The sequence below is a fragment of the Leptidea sinapis genome, chromosome 9, assembly GCF_905404315.1.
Source record: "Leptidea sinapis chromosome 9, ilLepSina1.1, whole genome shotgun sequence".
Taxonomy (NCBI): Eukaryota; Metazoa; Arthropoda; class Insecta; order Lepidoptera; family Pieridae; genus Leptidea; species Leptidea sinapis.
Window position 1 is genome coordinate 11852926 of NC_066273.1, and position 16802 is coordinate 11869727.

At 35.8% G+C, this 16802-nt stretch overlaps 1 protein-coding gene across 1 annotated transcript; it reads right to left on the reverse strand.

The window, feature by feature from the left end:
* Positions 1-1328: 1328 nt before the first annotated feature.
* On the reverse strand, positions 1329-12008 carry LOC126966169 (dynein regulatory complex protein 9-like). Its single transcript, XM_050810126.1, has 8 exons — positions 11812-12008; positions 10603-10673; positions 8176-8344; positions 7333-7479; positions 6001-6106; positions 4768-4962; positions 2373-2504; positions 1329-1585 (listed from the first exon to the last, which is right to left on the reverse strand). Exons 1-8 carry the CDS (start codon positions 11877-11879, stop codon positions 1391-1393), a joined length of 1083 nt encoding a protein of 360 aa, XP_050666083.1. The 5' UTR covers positions 11880-12008; the 3' UTR covers positions 1329-1390.
* Between the last annotated feature and the right edge of the window lie 4794 nt (positions 12009-16802).

The window sequence follows — 16802 nt, forward strand, 5'->3', positions numbered from 1 at the left end:
ACGTAAATCGGATCATCGGATTGAAGTCGGTTAAAAATAGAATCATGATTTTTAAACAAAATAATTTAATCGACTTTTACTTAAATTGTCTTAGGTACTGTTTGTAAGTGCTTAATAAATTCTGGCTCCATTATTTTTATAGCGAAGAGATAATATTAACAACAGCTGGCGTTTTGATTTCTTTAATGTTTGATCTTCTTCCCTTAAATGGAAAAGGGAAAGGCAGGGCCGTGCAGCCATCGTCCTGGCATCTAATATATTGTTATGTGACGTACAATAGACAAAATGGTCGTCGAGTTTAGGTTGTTTGAGTAAACAGATAACAAAATCACAAATTATTAAAATAAATACAATTTGCTTAATAGATATTTTAAAAGTATTGTCTAGTTATAAGATAACTATATTTATGTATTTCATATGTTATTCTTGAAACTGTCACGTAGCTAATTGTAACAGTTTTCGAAAACAACACAGTTCTATTGTGGCATGGCAAACTTGATCCCTGTATCGATTTAGATTTAATAAAAACAAGATTAAATTTTCTATCATTCAGCATATAAATATAAACGCCAGATTATCAACATCTATTCGTAAAATGGTTATGAATGTACGTGGGTATCCTTCTGCAAGAATATAACTATAAAAACTAAAAGTTTAGTTTAGGACATAGGTATAAAGCTGATTATAAAACAAAAACTAATAAATACTTACTGACACGTTATTTTCATTGAAAATACAATTTTTTTAGCTATAACTATTTGTTAATTTTTTGAGTAAGGAAGGTAGGAGTAAAATAAACCAAAAACAGAATACGAATAATTTGTACTCAGTCTTAAATAGTTTCAATAACTTCCAGATACATTTACTGAATTCAACATAGAGAATTTCTTTGCGTATATATATATATATATATATATATATATATATATATATATATATATATATATATATATATATATATATATATATATTGTAGCGCTCTACAACGCGCCGGTTTGGCCAATAATATGTAATATGGAGTATCTGTCATCTCTGGTCTGGCGCGTATCAGATTGAACTATTTGACTGCGTGCAATGAAGAGCTGCTTGAATTGTTCGGGATCCAGTGCTCTGTGAACGGCTAGATTACTTGGCGATACGTAGAGACATCACTTCATTGTGTGTACAACCAAGCTGTGGAATGAGCTTCCTTGTGCGGTGTTCCTAGGACGATACGACATGGCCTAACGTCAAAAAAGCGCGTACAAAACACCAACACTAGTAATTTCCTGAGATAAGATTTAGAAAGACATTCTGAAATTGTTTAATGATAATTAAAACATAGCCAATTGAAGTAACCATAATTGTATTTCAAAAAATATCATTCTAAAATTAATACTATTATGAACGCTTATTTTTTCTTTGCTGCATCACCTTTCTTCTTTTTAACTTTGTATGGTCCAAGCTGACGCCGTACTAACAGGCCTCGCCACCAAGCTTGTATGATGATAGCCGAGTTCATCATCTTCTCCCGGTAAAGTCGAGCTTTCTCACGTTCCTCTTTGAAGTGTATCCAGTCCTTCATCATTTGATCGTGTTTCTCGAGCTGTGATATTAAATATATTAGCATGAATTAGTATGAATTCTAAAAAATGGGTTTTAAGATGGCGTGACTATTCAAGTAAATTGTTTTTTTTACGACATACCTACTTTCATCTACTAAGGCAATACAAATCAAGATATTACAATCTGACAATCATGTTAAGTTATTATTTGAGTTTTACGTAGGTATTTCAGCCTTCGGGATGTACGAATGAAGGCTGTGCACGGAAAACGCACCGCAGTGGAAAGGTCAATAAGCCAAATTAATATATATTATATAAATATATATTTTTTTATGAAAATACATTTTTGTTTTCGAGTCATGGACGTATAAATATATTTGTGTTTTTTTTAATGAAAATAAGGGTGGAGACGAGCAGGAAGGTCAGCTGATGGTAATTGATACGCCATGCCCATTACAAATGCAGTGCTGCTCAGGATTTTTGATAAATCCAAAAATTCTGAGCGGCACTACAGTTGCGCTCGTCACCTTGAGACATAAGATGTTAAGTCTCAATTGCACAGTAATTTCACTAGCTACGACACCCTTCACACCGAAACACAGTTATGTTTACACATTACTGCTTCACGGTAGAAATAGGCGCCGTTGTGGTACCCATAATCTAGCCACCACCCTGTGCAAAGGAGCATTTCACTGGTAAAAAGTATATTGCATTAAATATCGTTGTCTTGTACCCATAGTACAGGCTACACCTTGTTTGGAGCAAGATAATTTGTGTGTGTCAATATCACAAAAAAGGTCGGTTGTTTTAGTGATAAATTTAAATAACCGTCTGTTCCAGATTGACTCTACGGTCGAACATGTCTTGGTACTCGTTCTTCTTCAATTGTATCTTTAAGTCAATGGCTTCCATGTCAGTGTCGTACTTATTCATCCAAGATTCCACTTTTTCCAATGTTTCCTGAAACAAATTTAATTTAATTTATCTCTCCAGAACTACTTTAACAAACCATTAGTCCTGTAGAGTAATTATATGTAACACGTAAATCTAATGTCTGAATCTAGAGGGAGCTTGCTTTAATCAAGAGCCCCTTGACGTAATTTCAACATCGTTGACAATAGATTCGTATTCTCCTATCATTTCCCTAAACCGTTAACTGAATCTGAAACATTTTAACAACAAGCTTGCATGACATTAGATTATTGTTGTACCAAATCTAAAATATATTTACCATTATTAAATGAGTTATCTATGCTCTATTATAAACCCAACTTGACGTCAGAATTTTACAGAATTGTTACGAGAATATGCATCATACGATTTCTCTAAATCGTAACGTAACTTCATTACAATCGGTGGTGTCTGACTTCGGCATGTAGTTACCAGTCCCTCTCAAAACTGTGTGCTTAGATAATTTATACGTCTAGATAGTCTCCTGCTGTTAGACAACCGATAAAAACAGGCCACGAATATTAGTTTAGTGTGCGTGACGAGCTACGCCTTACACTCGCGATTTGTATGACACTTTGTGTTTGTGTGCTTAAATTGATCAAAATAGAGGTTAGTTCTAAAACAATTTTTTTCGACGTATTTTCCGATTTTTATCTAGAGTTTAGACGTATAAATGATCTAACACTGTATATCACGAAACCAAAATAATGTGGTGTGTACAACAGTAGCTACAAAAACAAGACAATACCACTAAAGCTGCAAAACTTTATTGCAACCTTGTTTTATTAGAACGAAGTAAATAATAGGGGCATATATTTATTTCAAGTCGTTCGTCCTAACCTCATTCAGGCTGATTAAGGGTCAAACGGGCAGGCAGCTCACGACATGGGATATGAAAAGGTAATCGCCCATGGACATCCCCAATACCAGTGGCCAAGAGATGCGTTACCGGCCTTTTAGGTTGGGAGTATGCATTAGACTTGAAGGTCCTTTAGTCTTATTGGTTTGGGACTACGGCTGTTGATAATGAATTCCACAGAGGAAAAAGTTGTATTGCAAAACGCACGGAATATCAGACATCAACATGATGGGGTGGAATTTCAAATTTTTTCGAAATTCGGGTGTTGGTAACAACCTGAAGAATTCCTCTGAGCACTCTTCATATAGTCAGTCTTAACATCTTGCTGTATTTGATAGCAAATAGGGTTATTGTCCGTCCGAATTAATCTGTCATGACTTTTAGACTCTAGTGCGAAGTTTGTCCGGCTCTCTAATTTGACCGGATTTTATTTTTTATTATTTATTTTTATTATTTCTGGTACCTTCAGAACCTTAAAGGCCGGCAACGCTCCTGCGATTCCTCTGGTGTTGTAAGATAATGTGGGCGGTGCTGATCACTTAACACCAGGTGACCCGTACGTTCGTTTGTCCTCCTTTTCCATAACAAAAAAGTTTTAAGTCCGGACTTATCGGTCAGGCTTTTTGTCAGGACTATTCAAATTACTTGGTTACCCTAACTGCAAACCAACATTTGCTATAACGCCTATATTTTAATAATTTTAATTTATGTAGAGATCACCTTCAGGCCATGTTACTGTGTGATAATCAGTCCCTTCTACTAGTGAAATAAATATAAAATTGGTTAACTGATTTTTCAGGTCATCAATCAATCAACATCTTCCTAGTCTCATTACTTTGTTCCATAAAAAAAGTCAGCGCGTCAAAATGACAATTTTATACATTGAACCCTAGTATGAGTATCGAATGACATATTTTTCTGTCTAGCTTCTGCTTGGTACCAAGTACAACAAAATGTTATACCGAATATAATTTTTTTACTTTTTAGATGTAAGTACTCTGTTATATCTAAAGAATATCCTTCGGTGTCTCCTTACCTGTGACACAATATAGTAAGAGAACAGTAGCGTAACTCAGCGGTCTCCTTGAAATTTATACCTTAGCATCGTCTGGACGGAGCGCTAGGGTTGGTACATACAAAAATATTGACGACGCGGACGGTGTGATGCAGCTAATTTAACTTGGACAGCGATCAGTCTCGGCGGCGTACGGCGGGGTACTCATTAGTTTTGTCTTCCCAAGATTGCTTAGCTGTTGTGTAAATCATATGTATGTGTGCGTGCGTCAATTTGGGCGCTCTATTATAAAGTTAAAGTTCTTTTACTGTATTGCGCCTGTGATCACCTATTATCCGGTGCCATTGCTCCCCGTACTATTAAGTGTTTAAAAATAATAAATTAATTTTTCACGTTACATTGATGCGTATGTTAGTGAGAAGCTCCACTTCTGCGTGCACACGCTGCTCATAGTCCGCTCGCTGCTTGAAATATTCGATGACTCGGGAGGGCACGATCTCCTTGTCGTAAATGGTCTGCAGGTGCTGTTCAGTTCGCGCCCGCTGCCAGTTCTCTACGTACCGGCTCCGAGTCTCAGAATATAGACCTGTGTCCTGGTAATTGATTGTAAAATATAGTTTTTTTAGGCGCGTCAGACCAAAGGCAGGCTCCTTTGCACGGGATGTAGGCTAGATTGTGGGTCGCACAACCTGCATGCAATCGTTCGCACACCTATAACATAAAACACCAGGTCTTTCCGTAGACAATGAAAAGAAAAGATACGGATTGGCATTAAGCTTAGTGCGTACTCGATGATAGCCCGTTATAGTACATTGCACTGAGGGACGGCAAAAAGCCTAATTAACGTAGGCCTAATAAACGAGTCCGTACTTTTTGCGTTTAGATAGATACTGAGCTTCCTTGTGCGGTGTTTCCAGGACGACATGACAAGATTATCTTAAAAACCAACACCTTTGTAAAAAGCCCACAACGCTCCTGTGATTCCTCTAGTATTGCAAGAGAGTGTGAGCAGCGGTAATAGTAGTCCATTTCCATAAAAAAATATTATGTTTAGCAGCAACGCTGGAAAGCTCTTATAATTCTTCTAGTGCAAAATAAGAAAGGGGGGCTTTGAGAACACGCTGGTTTTCCTCCGACGCGTGGAATAGGAGTTCCATAAAAAATCAGCACTTAACTTTTTCGTCGGTTTGTAAAAAGACTGCAAGACCTTTAAAAATCTCAATGAAAACAGGTCAAAACTTGCAATTATTTCCATAGCCATTCAAATAGTAGTATCTAGTACATAGAGAGAAAGATATCGAGAAAATAAATGCTTTTAATGCCTTATACTCAATAACGGATTAAGCTTACGCGGGGCCGGTAGCAAATTCTTTCAACGAGCCCTTGATATATATACTGGAAGTAGTCAGTTACCGAGTCTGACGTGGGTTGTCTCAGTAGGAAAAGTTGTAACGTTTCACGTTCTTGCCACATCAAGAAATTCAATATCTTAATGAGTCAAAAAATTATGCTCCAACAGAAATGAGTGGGACATGCGGGACCCCCTTTTGCGCGGGGCCCGTAGCAATTGCTACACTTGCTATATGGCTAATCCGGCACTGCTTATATTACACAATTAAACAAGACCATACCTCAACAGTTGTTCTGAGCTCGTCAATAGTGACGTCGGTTTCATAAATCTTCGTCTTTATATAATTACGTTGTTGACGCAATTGTTTATTCAAATCGTGGCGTATTCTGAAATCAAGATACTTTTTATGGACAAACGAGCTGCTTGTAGCAGAGTGCCAGAGTAGGCCAGAGTCCAAACTTGGTCGGAAGGTGCTAAAAAACTTTCACATCAAAGTTTTGTGAGATTGCACGCAATATTATTTCGTTCACCGTTGTTTGTGGTATTGTGAACAAGCCCTAAAACAGCGTAAGGGATGCTCATCAGAATATCTGGGGCGTCTTCCGCTTAAGGTTATGATCGTAAGATCTTCTTAATTCGCAAAATATGATTTAGAGACCGCTCCACCTCCTTTTCCTTTCTCCTTCTCCGGGTTCCCTCTTCATTTTAGGTTGGTCCAAACATTTTGCCGAGAGTTTTTATCTCACCAAGATTTAGCCACCCTATTTTCTTCCATTACACATAAGTTTATTTTATAGAAGAGAAGGACAAACGAGCATACATTCGGGTAACCTAATGGTACATGATCATCGCGGCCCACAATCTCTTGTATCCCAGAGACCAGAGGAACAACAACAGCGTTTCCGACCTTATAATAAAAGTGTGGAATAAATTTACATTTAAATTTGAAAATTGCGAGAATAATTCATGGCAGGCGAGGATCGAACCGGAGGCACTATGTTGAGAGTCTAAGCTTCTACCAAGACACCGACGCTTATAATATCATCATCATTTCAGCCGGAAGTCGTCCACTGCTGGTCAAAGGCCTCTCCCATAGAACACCTTGACGATCGGTCTGGCGCTGCCCTCATCCAACCTATTCCGGCGATCTTGACCAGATCGTCGGTCCATCTTGTGCGGGGCCTATCAACACTACGTCTTCCGGTACGTGGTCGCCATTCGAGGACTTTACTACTTTACTTTACTACTTTACTTTACGAGCTACGTGCCCTGCCCACTATCAAGTGAAACTGAAGTCAGTTTCGCAACCATCTGCGCTATGTCGGTATCTTTAGTTCTCCTACGGACCTCCTCATTTCTGATTCAATCCCGCAGGAATCATTTATAATATAGTAGCTGATTATATTAATTGTACACTAGCTTTTAGGATTATGTTTACTTGGCCCTGGCTTTACGCTATTCGGGTGCGAAATTGCTAAATTTTTGATAAATAAAATATGTGCAATGTTTTTCCTAGTGAGTCTTTGCAGGTAATGTTTATGTGATTTATTAGTCTATGTAAATGTAACTAAATAAATCAATATTATTCCACATAGTATTTAAATTTACCAACCCTCTATTTCTAATCTCATCTTCAGCTAAAGTCGCTCTATAGGTTTTTTCGTCCAACCATTTCTTTACATATTCCTTCAAAGGTTCAAAGGAGCGATTGACAGATAATCCGACGTAAGTAGAAGATAAAACATCAGACAAATACTTCCTAAAAGAAAATGTTGCCAATTAATTTTATTATATATTTTATTTTATTTTATTTACTATTACTATTTTACTATCATAATATATTAAACTTAATTTTAGTTTTGATTTTGCAATTGTAATTAAAACTTACGCGTCATAAAATTGTTTGCAGTGATAATCTTTGAATTAAAACATATAATAACCTACTAATTGTTAAGTATCCTAATTAATAAATAAATATATTTTGTCATATATTTATGCGATAAATATAGCTTAAAATACTTTTCCAAGTCAATTAAGTACAAATAGCACTACCGCCAAACAAATGGGGCTGTGAGAGAGAAGAAACTCTTTTCATATGTATAATATACACTTGGTGCAAAAATGAGAAGTGGCCTGTTTTAAAAGTTCAAGTGAGGTTCCGAGGCAAACAAATCAAATCAAAAAGACATATCAGTACTTATTAAAATGGAGATATTCACCGCAATAATATCAGGACTACCTACCATTTTAGTGACGTCAGGTTTTATGCGAAAAACTTCCTTATGACGATGTGAATTGGTTTTTAATCAAATTCAAATATTTATATTTAAAAAAGTATATAAAATCACTTATTGTGAGTCAAAAACTACCACCCATTCCAAAAGGTATCCTCAGACCTGAGAAAAACGGGCGCAACAAACTCAGCGGGCTTCTTTTTTTAATATAAAATGCAAACCTGTCCGCTGCCAACTTATCCAGTTTATATTTATTGCAATTTAAGTTATGAGGATCTATAGACTCCAGCTCGTCTGTCACTGGTAGCTGTCTGACGCCGTACTTCAGGGCTATCAATAACTTCATGTCGGAAATTGTTTTCGCAATACGCAGCTCATTGTTACATTCACCTTTAAAATAAATTATTGTATCAGCCTTTTGTATTCTCGACTACAAAGTCGAATCTATAAAACACTAACTACTTATAAATTAATACGTACCATGACTTAATACAGTTAAAGATTTGTAGAATTATTGATAATGAATATCACGCTAAGGAGCGTCGGCACCCAAATCGTTAAACCATCATAGATGACATGTTTTTTTATGGAAGAGAGGACACATGAGCGTACGTGTCACCTGATGTTAAGTGATCACCGCCGCCCACATTTTCCTACAATACCAGAGGAATCACAATAGCGTTGCCAGCCTTAAAAGTGTACGCGCTTTTTTTGAAGGTTTTTTCATCCTGGAAACACCATATAAAGAAGCTCATTCCACAGCTTCGTTGTACGCGGAAGAAAGTTCCTTGAAAACCGCATTCACATAGGTTTGAATTCCAGTAGGTTCTATTTACGTATTCGATGATCAATATTTTTTTTTATTGAGGACGAATGAGCGTACGGTACCCCTTATGTTAAGTGAGATCACGACCGCTCACATTCTCGTGCAACACCAGAAGAATCACAGGAGCGTTGCTGTCCTTTAAGGGTGTATGCGCTTTTAAGAAGATACCAATGTCGTATTATTCTGGAAACATCGCACAAGAAAGCACATTCCACAGCTTGGTCGTACGTGGAAGAAAGTTCCTTGAAAACCACACTGTGAAGTAACGCCACACATCCAGATGGTGGGGGTGATATTAATTATATAATTAGTCATGCGAATATGGTATTCAGCGGCAGGTATCAGGTGAAACAGCTCTTCATAATACTCCCCGTGATAGAAGCGCTAAAGACAAGTGTAATAACTAATGATGACACTGTCACTGTCATTATTTAATAAAGACATACGGACGAGTAAAAAATGAAGGACTCCGCGCCGTGATATTAACATGTGAAGCACCTTTATACTAGTGTGTGTGCGGTTACGGGGGATACCAGTTACACAATTTTTTCTCCCTTAAATAATCATATATGGCCACAAATACTTTTATAGAATTATTTTTACACATTTTCACAACGCACGACGGCATTTTTAAAATATTTTATTGCGACGCAAACTGATCTGTCACAGACGATGGCAAATCTTATAATGGCGGCCGATCGGCTTGTGTGTGTGCGTGGGGCTATGTATTTACACGTTTACCGGCTTGTTTTTGTGCTTCACTGTTATGTAAGGTGACACGGAGTCCTTCTTTTTTTTACTCGTCCGTGACACATTTATATAAACTACATTAATTGCTCTACATTTGAATAATTATAATAATGAGAATACGAGTTCTTGAACGAAAATACGGTTGTTAATATTATAAATCTTTTCTAGGGTTCCGTAACCAAATGGCAAAAACGGAACCCTTATAGATTCTATATGTCTGTCCGTCCGTATGTCACAGCCACTTTTTCCGAAACTTTAAGAACTATAAGATTGTTGAAACTTGGTAAGTAGATGTGTACTGTGAACCGCATTAAGATTTTCACACAGAATAAAAAAAAAACAATAAATTTTGGGGGTTCCCCATACCTAGAACTGAAACTAATTTTTTTTCTAAACTGAATAGTTTGCGCGAGAGGCACTTCCAAAGTGGTAAAATGAGTCCCCCCCTGTAAATATATGATGTACATTACCTTGCAAATTTCCACCGACAATTGGTTTGAACGAGATCTAGTAAGTAGTTTTTTTAATACGTCATAAATCGTAAACCGCAATGTACCTTACATTCAATCAACTCAAACATTATTGTTATTATTAAAGAACTTTTATATTATGTTAATTGCTGCAACGGAACTCTTCATGGGCGAGTCCGACTCGCACTTGGCCGCTTTTTTTATTTTGAGTGCAACGATTTATGTACAGTATGTGTGGATTGTATTTGCTTTATTAAATAAGTCATTTTTAATTTAATTTCGATATATTTCACCAATTCTTGTAAGTCATGAAGTTTCGAGTATTCTTGTTACATCGTTTCACGTAGATTGTAATTAAAATACTTAATTTGTTTAATGAATAAGCTGTTAATATTGATATAAAAGGGTGCCAATGAGTCACCACGAAGGATCATTGAGTTTTGAGACGTTACATCAAACATGTTATAACTCAAGTGGACGAGCGCAATAGCAGTGCTGGGCTTTTAATTATAAATTAAAAAAATTTAATCAGATGTTTTGGTTTTTCAGAGACTGAATGAATAATGTTAGACAATAATAATTATGTATAATTTGCAACATACTAAGTACTCGCAGCTCAGTTATTGTGTCTTCCAAAATAGATGCAAATGTAGATCCTTGCAAATATGGTAAACTGAAAAACAAAGATGAGATAGGTAAGTAGTAAGAAGCGACGATCTGAAACCGGTACAGTCAATTTAATCATATTATTAATAAAAATAGCTTTACATGATAAGTATAAATAAGCATATCTACATATAGTACGTAACTCTTTGTAATTGGAAAATACAAAACGCACTTTCGGTGATTTTAAATTATAGCTTAAAATAGAGTTATTCAAAAATATTCGATAGCAAAATGTATATTGGTATCTTTCCTACATAAAAGGAAAGCATGCACAGGTATTGACTATTACGCATAAATAACAAACCAAACAACAATTCAGTTACTTTTATATATTTATAAATTATAATTGACCGTTTGACTTAAACGCCTTAGCTTCCAAGTCATAAAATTAAAAAAAATATATAAAAAAGATGCTGTGGCATATCAAAGAGAATGTAAATACTATGTATTATGAGGCGGGACTGCCTAATTACAAATTGAAACTTAGTTTAGTATGAAACGTGCAGTCATTTGGTATAAGTTGGAAATAGTAGTAATTACAGTAGGGCGATTGGCGACTAAGTATAATCCGGTTCAGTTTGAAAGCAAACAGTTTCTTAAAATTTTGTGGATTTCGGCTATCTTTGATTTTACAAGATTGTAGCCGTCATCTGTCAATCTATCAAAGACTGCACGTTTCATACAATCGAGTGAATGATTTTTTTAACTTTACCTACAGATTACATTTCCATTATTACTAATGAATGTTGTATTTTTTTATGACTAAAACATATTTAAAAGTTACTAATTAGTAATAGAATAGTTACTAAAACACCATAGATAATACGAAAAAGATTTTTTAGGTCGACATACTACAGACAATTTTTACGGCTGACCGCATTTTGTCGGCTTGTCGTATTTTACCCACACATTTATAAAGTTTTACATAAAAATATTTATACTTTTAGTATCTGTAAAATTTGGTATATTGTTTAGCTTGTTTTATCCAGTGTATTTTTAACGAAAAAATATCCACCGGCCCCCCGCGCAAACATAATATGTCTACTTGCTACCTCGCCTGTTATGCCATATTATCTACGATCGGCTTCAAAAAATATATAGAATGATTGAATACTAAATGAATATATTATGATCAAACAAAACACCTGGAAGGGTGATGATCCTTAACAATCTCCTCTTCGTCAGATTCTTTAAACGATTCTTCTTGTAGCATTGCTCTTTTTGTTTTCAAATTCAGTTAAATTATTTCTGTAGCTTATTATTTCCTTTCATAAACGCATAATAAACTCGCACCCAAAAATATGCTCTAAAAGATTCATTGTAATTAAAATGTATCGCGTCAACTTCATGTCAATTCTTGTCAACAATCAGCAATTCAATTGATTGCCTTCTTAATTTAAAAACTAGTCAATAATTGGTACGTTTTTATGAGGTCAGTTAGGTCAGGTAAGGATAATAAAAGTACAATACATATTCTTTGTTCTGTTCATAATAAAAAAAAACTGTTTTATTCTTAGCTTAGAATATTAACGCAATATTCGAAGATTCTTAGAATATTAACACCTTAGATTAAGGATTGGTCTCCGCTGCGCTCCAAATAGATACCGCAGGCGAAGTCGTTAAATGCGGAAACTAATACATAATAAGCCTAAATGGGCATAGTATAGAAATAGTTATATCTGGATACTAATACCTAACACCACCTAATAACACAAACTATAGAACTACCATATTAACAGAATGTTCAAAATGTTTACCTCGTCTCTTAATAGTTTTGTGCGTATTTTAGTACTTAAATAAACCTAAATCAATTTGATTTCTTATTACATCTCTCGAATTATAGTACTGCTGGTGGTGCCAGGTCGACCTGATATATTTAATAAAACACTGTATTCATATCATTGGATGCAATTACTAATTGTGACAGTAATCATCATGTTCACGAAGCATCCTTACATAAACAATGAGTTCAAGCTCTAAAGGTTGAGGCATCCAATATACGATTGTTTATATTTATACAGTTAATTATTTATGACTTTTTTTTTTCTTTCAATTAGGGAACATAATAATATAGTTATTATAATGTTGCCCCACTTGCATTACAATCTAGCCCTAATTTAGACTAATAAATAATTCTACTTTAACTTAAACTGATACATAGATTATACTAAGAATGTGTCCATTAACACATTTCTTAATGTCTATTAAGGGGAAGTAACTTTGTACATGTGACTTTTATAATATCACTATTTTTATATTGTATTACACTAACTGCCTTATTCATAATAAAACGCTTTTCGAAGGTATAAAGCTATATTAGTTAAAACGTGTTTTAGGCCTATCGAACGTTCGATAAAATTCCTTATTCATATTCGTTAGATAGATTTCTCATAACTAATACGTCTCTATAGTACGCAATGTTGCCATTTCGTACAAAAAACCATGATTTTAACTAATTTAATGAGGAACTGTCAATGGAAACGAACATCTTTCAATGTCAATGGATTGTCAGTTGTCAAAAGTCGATGTCAAAATAATAAAATTTTGATATGGCGTGTGGCTGCACCAGTCGGGCGCAAATTATTTCGCCAATGTCGAGTGAAATTGAAGAGACACGTTATGGAAATTTTGTATGAATTTAATTTGGATAATTTATAAGTGGCAGGTTTTTTTTAATTATAGTGTTATTTTATATGGTTAGTTTCTAGCCTGGAACAACACAATATTATACAAAATACACTCTACATTACATATTTACAGCTTAATATTATTATATTTCACATATTTACATAAAAAATTACAATAAGGACTAAACACAGACGTTAACAAACATTCAACGTTTAGTGGACGGGGAAATTTCGGTGGAAGAACGTCATAAAGGGGATGAAGAAGTTTAGGACAGGAAAATACTATATGAGATATGCCGTCGTCCAAGCCACATTCACACAAGGAGTGATCTCTAACTCTGATCTTGTGCAGGTGGACAGGTGTGCTGGAATGAACAAGACGTAGGCGACATATTGTGGAGGTAACCCATCTGTTTGCATATCTGTGAGAAAAAAACCATGGACGCCTTGGTATATCTGGTTGGACTGAGGCATAGAATTTACCTTTAACCAATTTTGATTCCAGTATGTATTCCAGGACTTGTCGAGATAAGTTTTAGAAAGTGCACTCAGATCTTGGGAACTATTTTTATAATGTTCATAAGAACCCATTTGTATAGCAGATTTAGCACAAGAGTCTGCTGTTTCATTGCCTGCAATGCCAGAATGACCTGGAATCCAGACAAGTGTTAAATTTAATAAATTAATAAATTTAATTTATTTTGATGACAGGAAAATAGAGCCAGGAAAGGAAAATAATAATCTGAAGAATAATTGGATGTCTTGACTTACTCCGGAATGGGTTTTCCTTGATGGATGATAGACAACTAAGGGAGTCAGTAAAAATAACAGTATGATTTAGGTTATGGGAGCGGGTAAACAGGATTGCTTCTAATAAGGCAACGGCCTCTCCTGTAAACACCGAAGACTCAGGAGGACATTTTAATTGTAAAATGACTTTAAAGCTGGGAACCCAGCAGGCTGCGCCAACACAACTTTGCTGAGACATCTTTTCTTGGCGTAAAAACTCTGGACAGTTTTTATCCGATGCAAAATGACTGCCTGAGCAATGTAAGCAGGAAGCTTTTTCTTTTGGAACATCGCAGGACTCACCTGTGTGCAGCTGGGCACATCTGTAATATCTAATAGGCTTAGACCTACACTGTGCTTTAACGTGGCCAAAACGACAGCAATTCAGGCACTGAATAGTCGGGAATTTATAGATTTCTACGGGAAGGGACGTATAAAAGTAAAAATTTTTGGAGGGAAGCATCTGGCCTCTAAAAGTCAAAACAACCGATTGAGTGGGCACCCACTCGACAATACCTTCAATGATGTTCTTGCGGTTTAAGCGGCGGGCTTCAAAACCGCGCCACAGCCAATCGGTAGTTCGGATTCGACAAAGTCCTCCATAGACCAGTCTACAGGGACACCTCGGACTAGGCCCATCCGAGTAATATTAAAAGTCGGAATTACTGCTTTATATTTTGTCATAGTCAAAATTTGGTTACTTAGAAAGTCATTAGCTTCTTGAACGTTCGAAAAATTTAAAACTTACTCTGTTGCGGCCAACACTTTTAACACCGTCCTTAACAATGTGCGTGAATTTATTTTGGTGTAGGAACAGTAGAAACTTCAATGCACGGATAGATGGGTCCGAGACCTCCCTGGAAACGTGAACTATAAACGGACCTTTGTCATCCCCACTGTAACCTTTAGGGCCTACAGCGAACGAAGGATGCGTGTACATAGTTTGTATGGACGCTTGGAGGGGATTTAAACCTGATTTTTTCCCGCTTTCTGTAGCGGGCTCATCGGATTCGACATGCCGATTCCGAGAGGAGGCAGCCTGTCGAGACGTATTTCTAGACCCATCGGGGTCTGGTGGAACCGGAGGGAGTTCTACCTCCATTCCCAATACACTAAACTACACAAAAACCGGCCACTTTTCAACAAAAAAAAAACACTCTGAAAAACACCACACGTGTGTCAACCAAAGCCAACACGACGGTACTCCGTCAAAATAATATCAAACTTCAAAAATCAAAGTTTTGAAGTCTGTCGGTTGTCAATCTATGACGGATATCCAACAACTTTGAGCGGGAAGCTATTTTTGACATTATTTAACGAACAGCTTAAAGTGTATAAAATAGGTTTATAGAAGGGATTCTTCATATACAACTACTGTAAAGATATCAATAAAATTTTAGTGAACAAGAGAGAGTGTGATGATGATACGGATTTGCATAAAATAAAGGCGAAGAAAAATATTTAATAAATATTTCAAAAAAATAAAATAAACATTGATATCCAAAATTAACATTATTTCATTTATTACTTTTCGGTGAACACTACAAATTAAAGCAAAATAATAAGTAGCTATAGCTAGCTAGGTTGTGTTACCTGTGGGTCCTAGCTACTATAAGTCACGTCAGCTTTATCGAAGAGATAATGAGCGTTTTAGCTCTAATATGCGATTATGAAAACCATTTTTTAACAAGCGTATATTAGCAATGTCTTAAATCTCCGCGAAGTCATTATGAATAAGACAGTAATTCACTAGCACTGCACTAACTCAAAAGGTTTTGTTCGTTTTAGTCATCTTACTATATCAGTGTTGTCAAGGAGCTGGATTGCCTCGACATTCACGTGATGGTGAAGTCTATGTTGAAGAGCTTCAGCATATTTTTGGATAACTTTGTCAACAAACATGGTGCGTTGAATGTTAAGGTCTCGATGGAGTTCGCTTTTTCAAATGTACCAAGGTGCGTTCACAATTTCCTTCAATAATTTATTCTGTAAGCGTTATATGATTTGAATATTTGTTTATTTAGTGCAGCCCACAGCTATTTCCCATAAGTCCATACAGGCAGAAGGACTTAACTTGTACAATAAAACTTTATTTTATACTGCCATCTTAGAGTGTCTTCCTAGAAGCCAGTACATATTTTTAAAACGAAGTTCTAATTGTTCTTTTTTTTTATAGACGTGAGCCCTCCCTGTTTAGCTGTATTTTCGTATGGTACTTATGGTTCTTATTAATGTAAACTGGCTAGTAATCTGGTTTATTATTAATAAAGTTTACATGTACAGATTTACTTTCATTAAGTTTAATTTTCCATTTTTTAGTCCACTTAACTACGGTGTTTACTGCTATTTGAGCTATATCTGCTGCCTCTTTATGGTTACTACCCACGCCCATTAGAGCAGTATCATCAGCAAAGGTCGCAACAGTGTTATTTTCTATTTCAGGAATGTCATTTGTGTATAGTAGTACAGGAACGGACCTAATACACTTTCTTGAGGCACTCCGGCTTTTATCTCCATAATTTCTGAACAGACATCCTCTTGTCCTTGAATCCTTAAATATCTATTGGTAATATAAGATTCAAGAATATCTGCAAATGATTTTGGTAAAGCCATTCTTAGCTTGTTAATAAAACCTTCATGCCAAACTTTATCGAAAGCCTGTGCCACATCCAGAAATATTGTGGAGCAGACTTCTTTGATTTCTAAGGCTTTTTCTATAA

Bases quoted from the DNA above. Each gene is read 5' to 3' on its own strand.
- LOC126966169 (XM_050810126.1), bottom strand. From the start codon at position 11,879: ATGCTACAAGAAGAATCGTTTAAAGAATCTGACGAAGAGGAGATTGTT. The intron at 4,963-6,000 runs GTATGGTCTTGT...ATCAATTACCAG, and splicing joins AGCTCAGAACAACTGTTGAG to GACACAGGTCTATATTCTGA. The intron at 2,505-4,767 runs GTAACGTGAAAA...AATTTGTTTCAG, and splicing joins TCACTAACATACGCATCAAT to GAAACATTGGAAAAAGTGGA.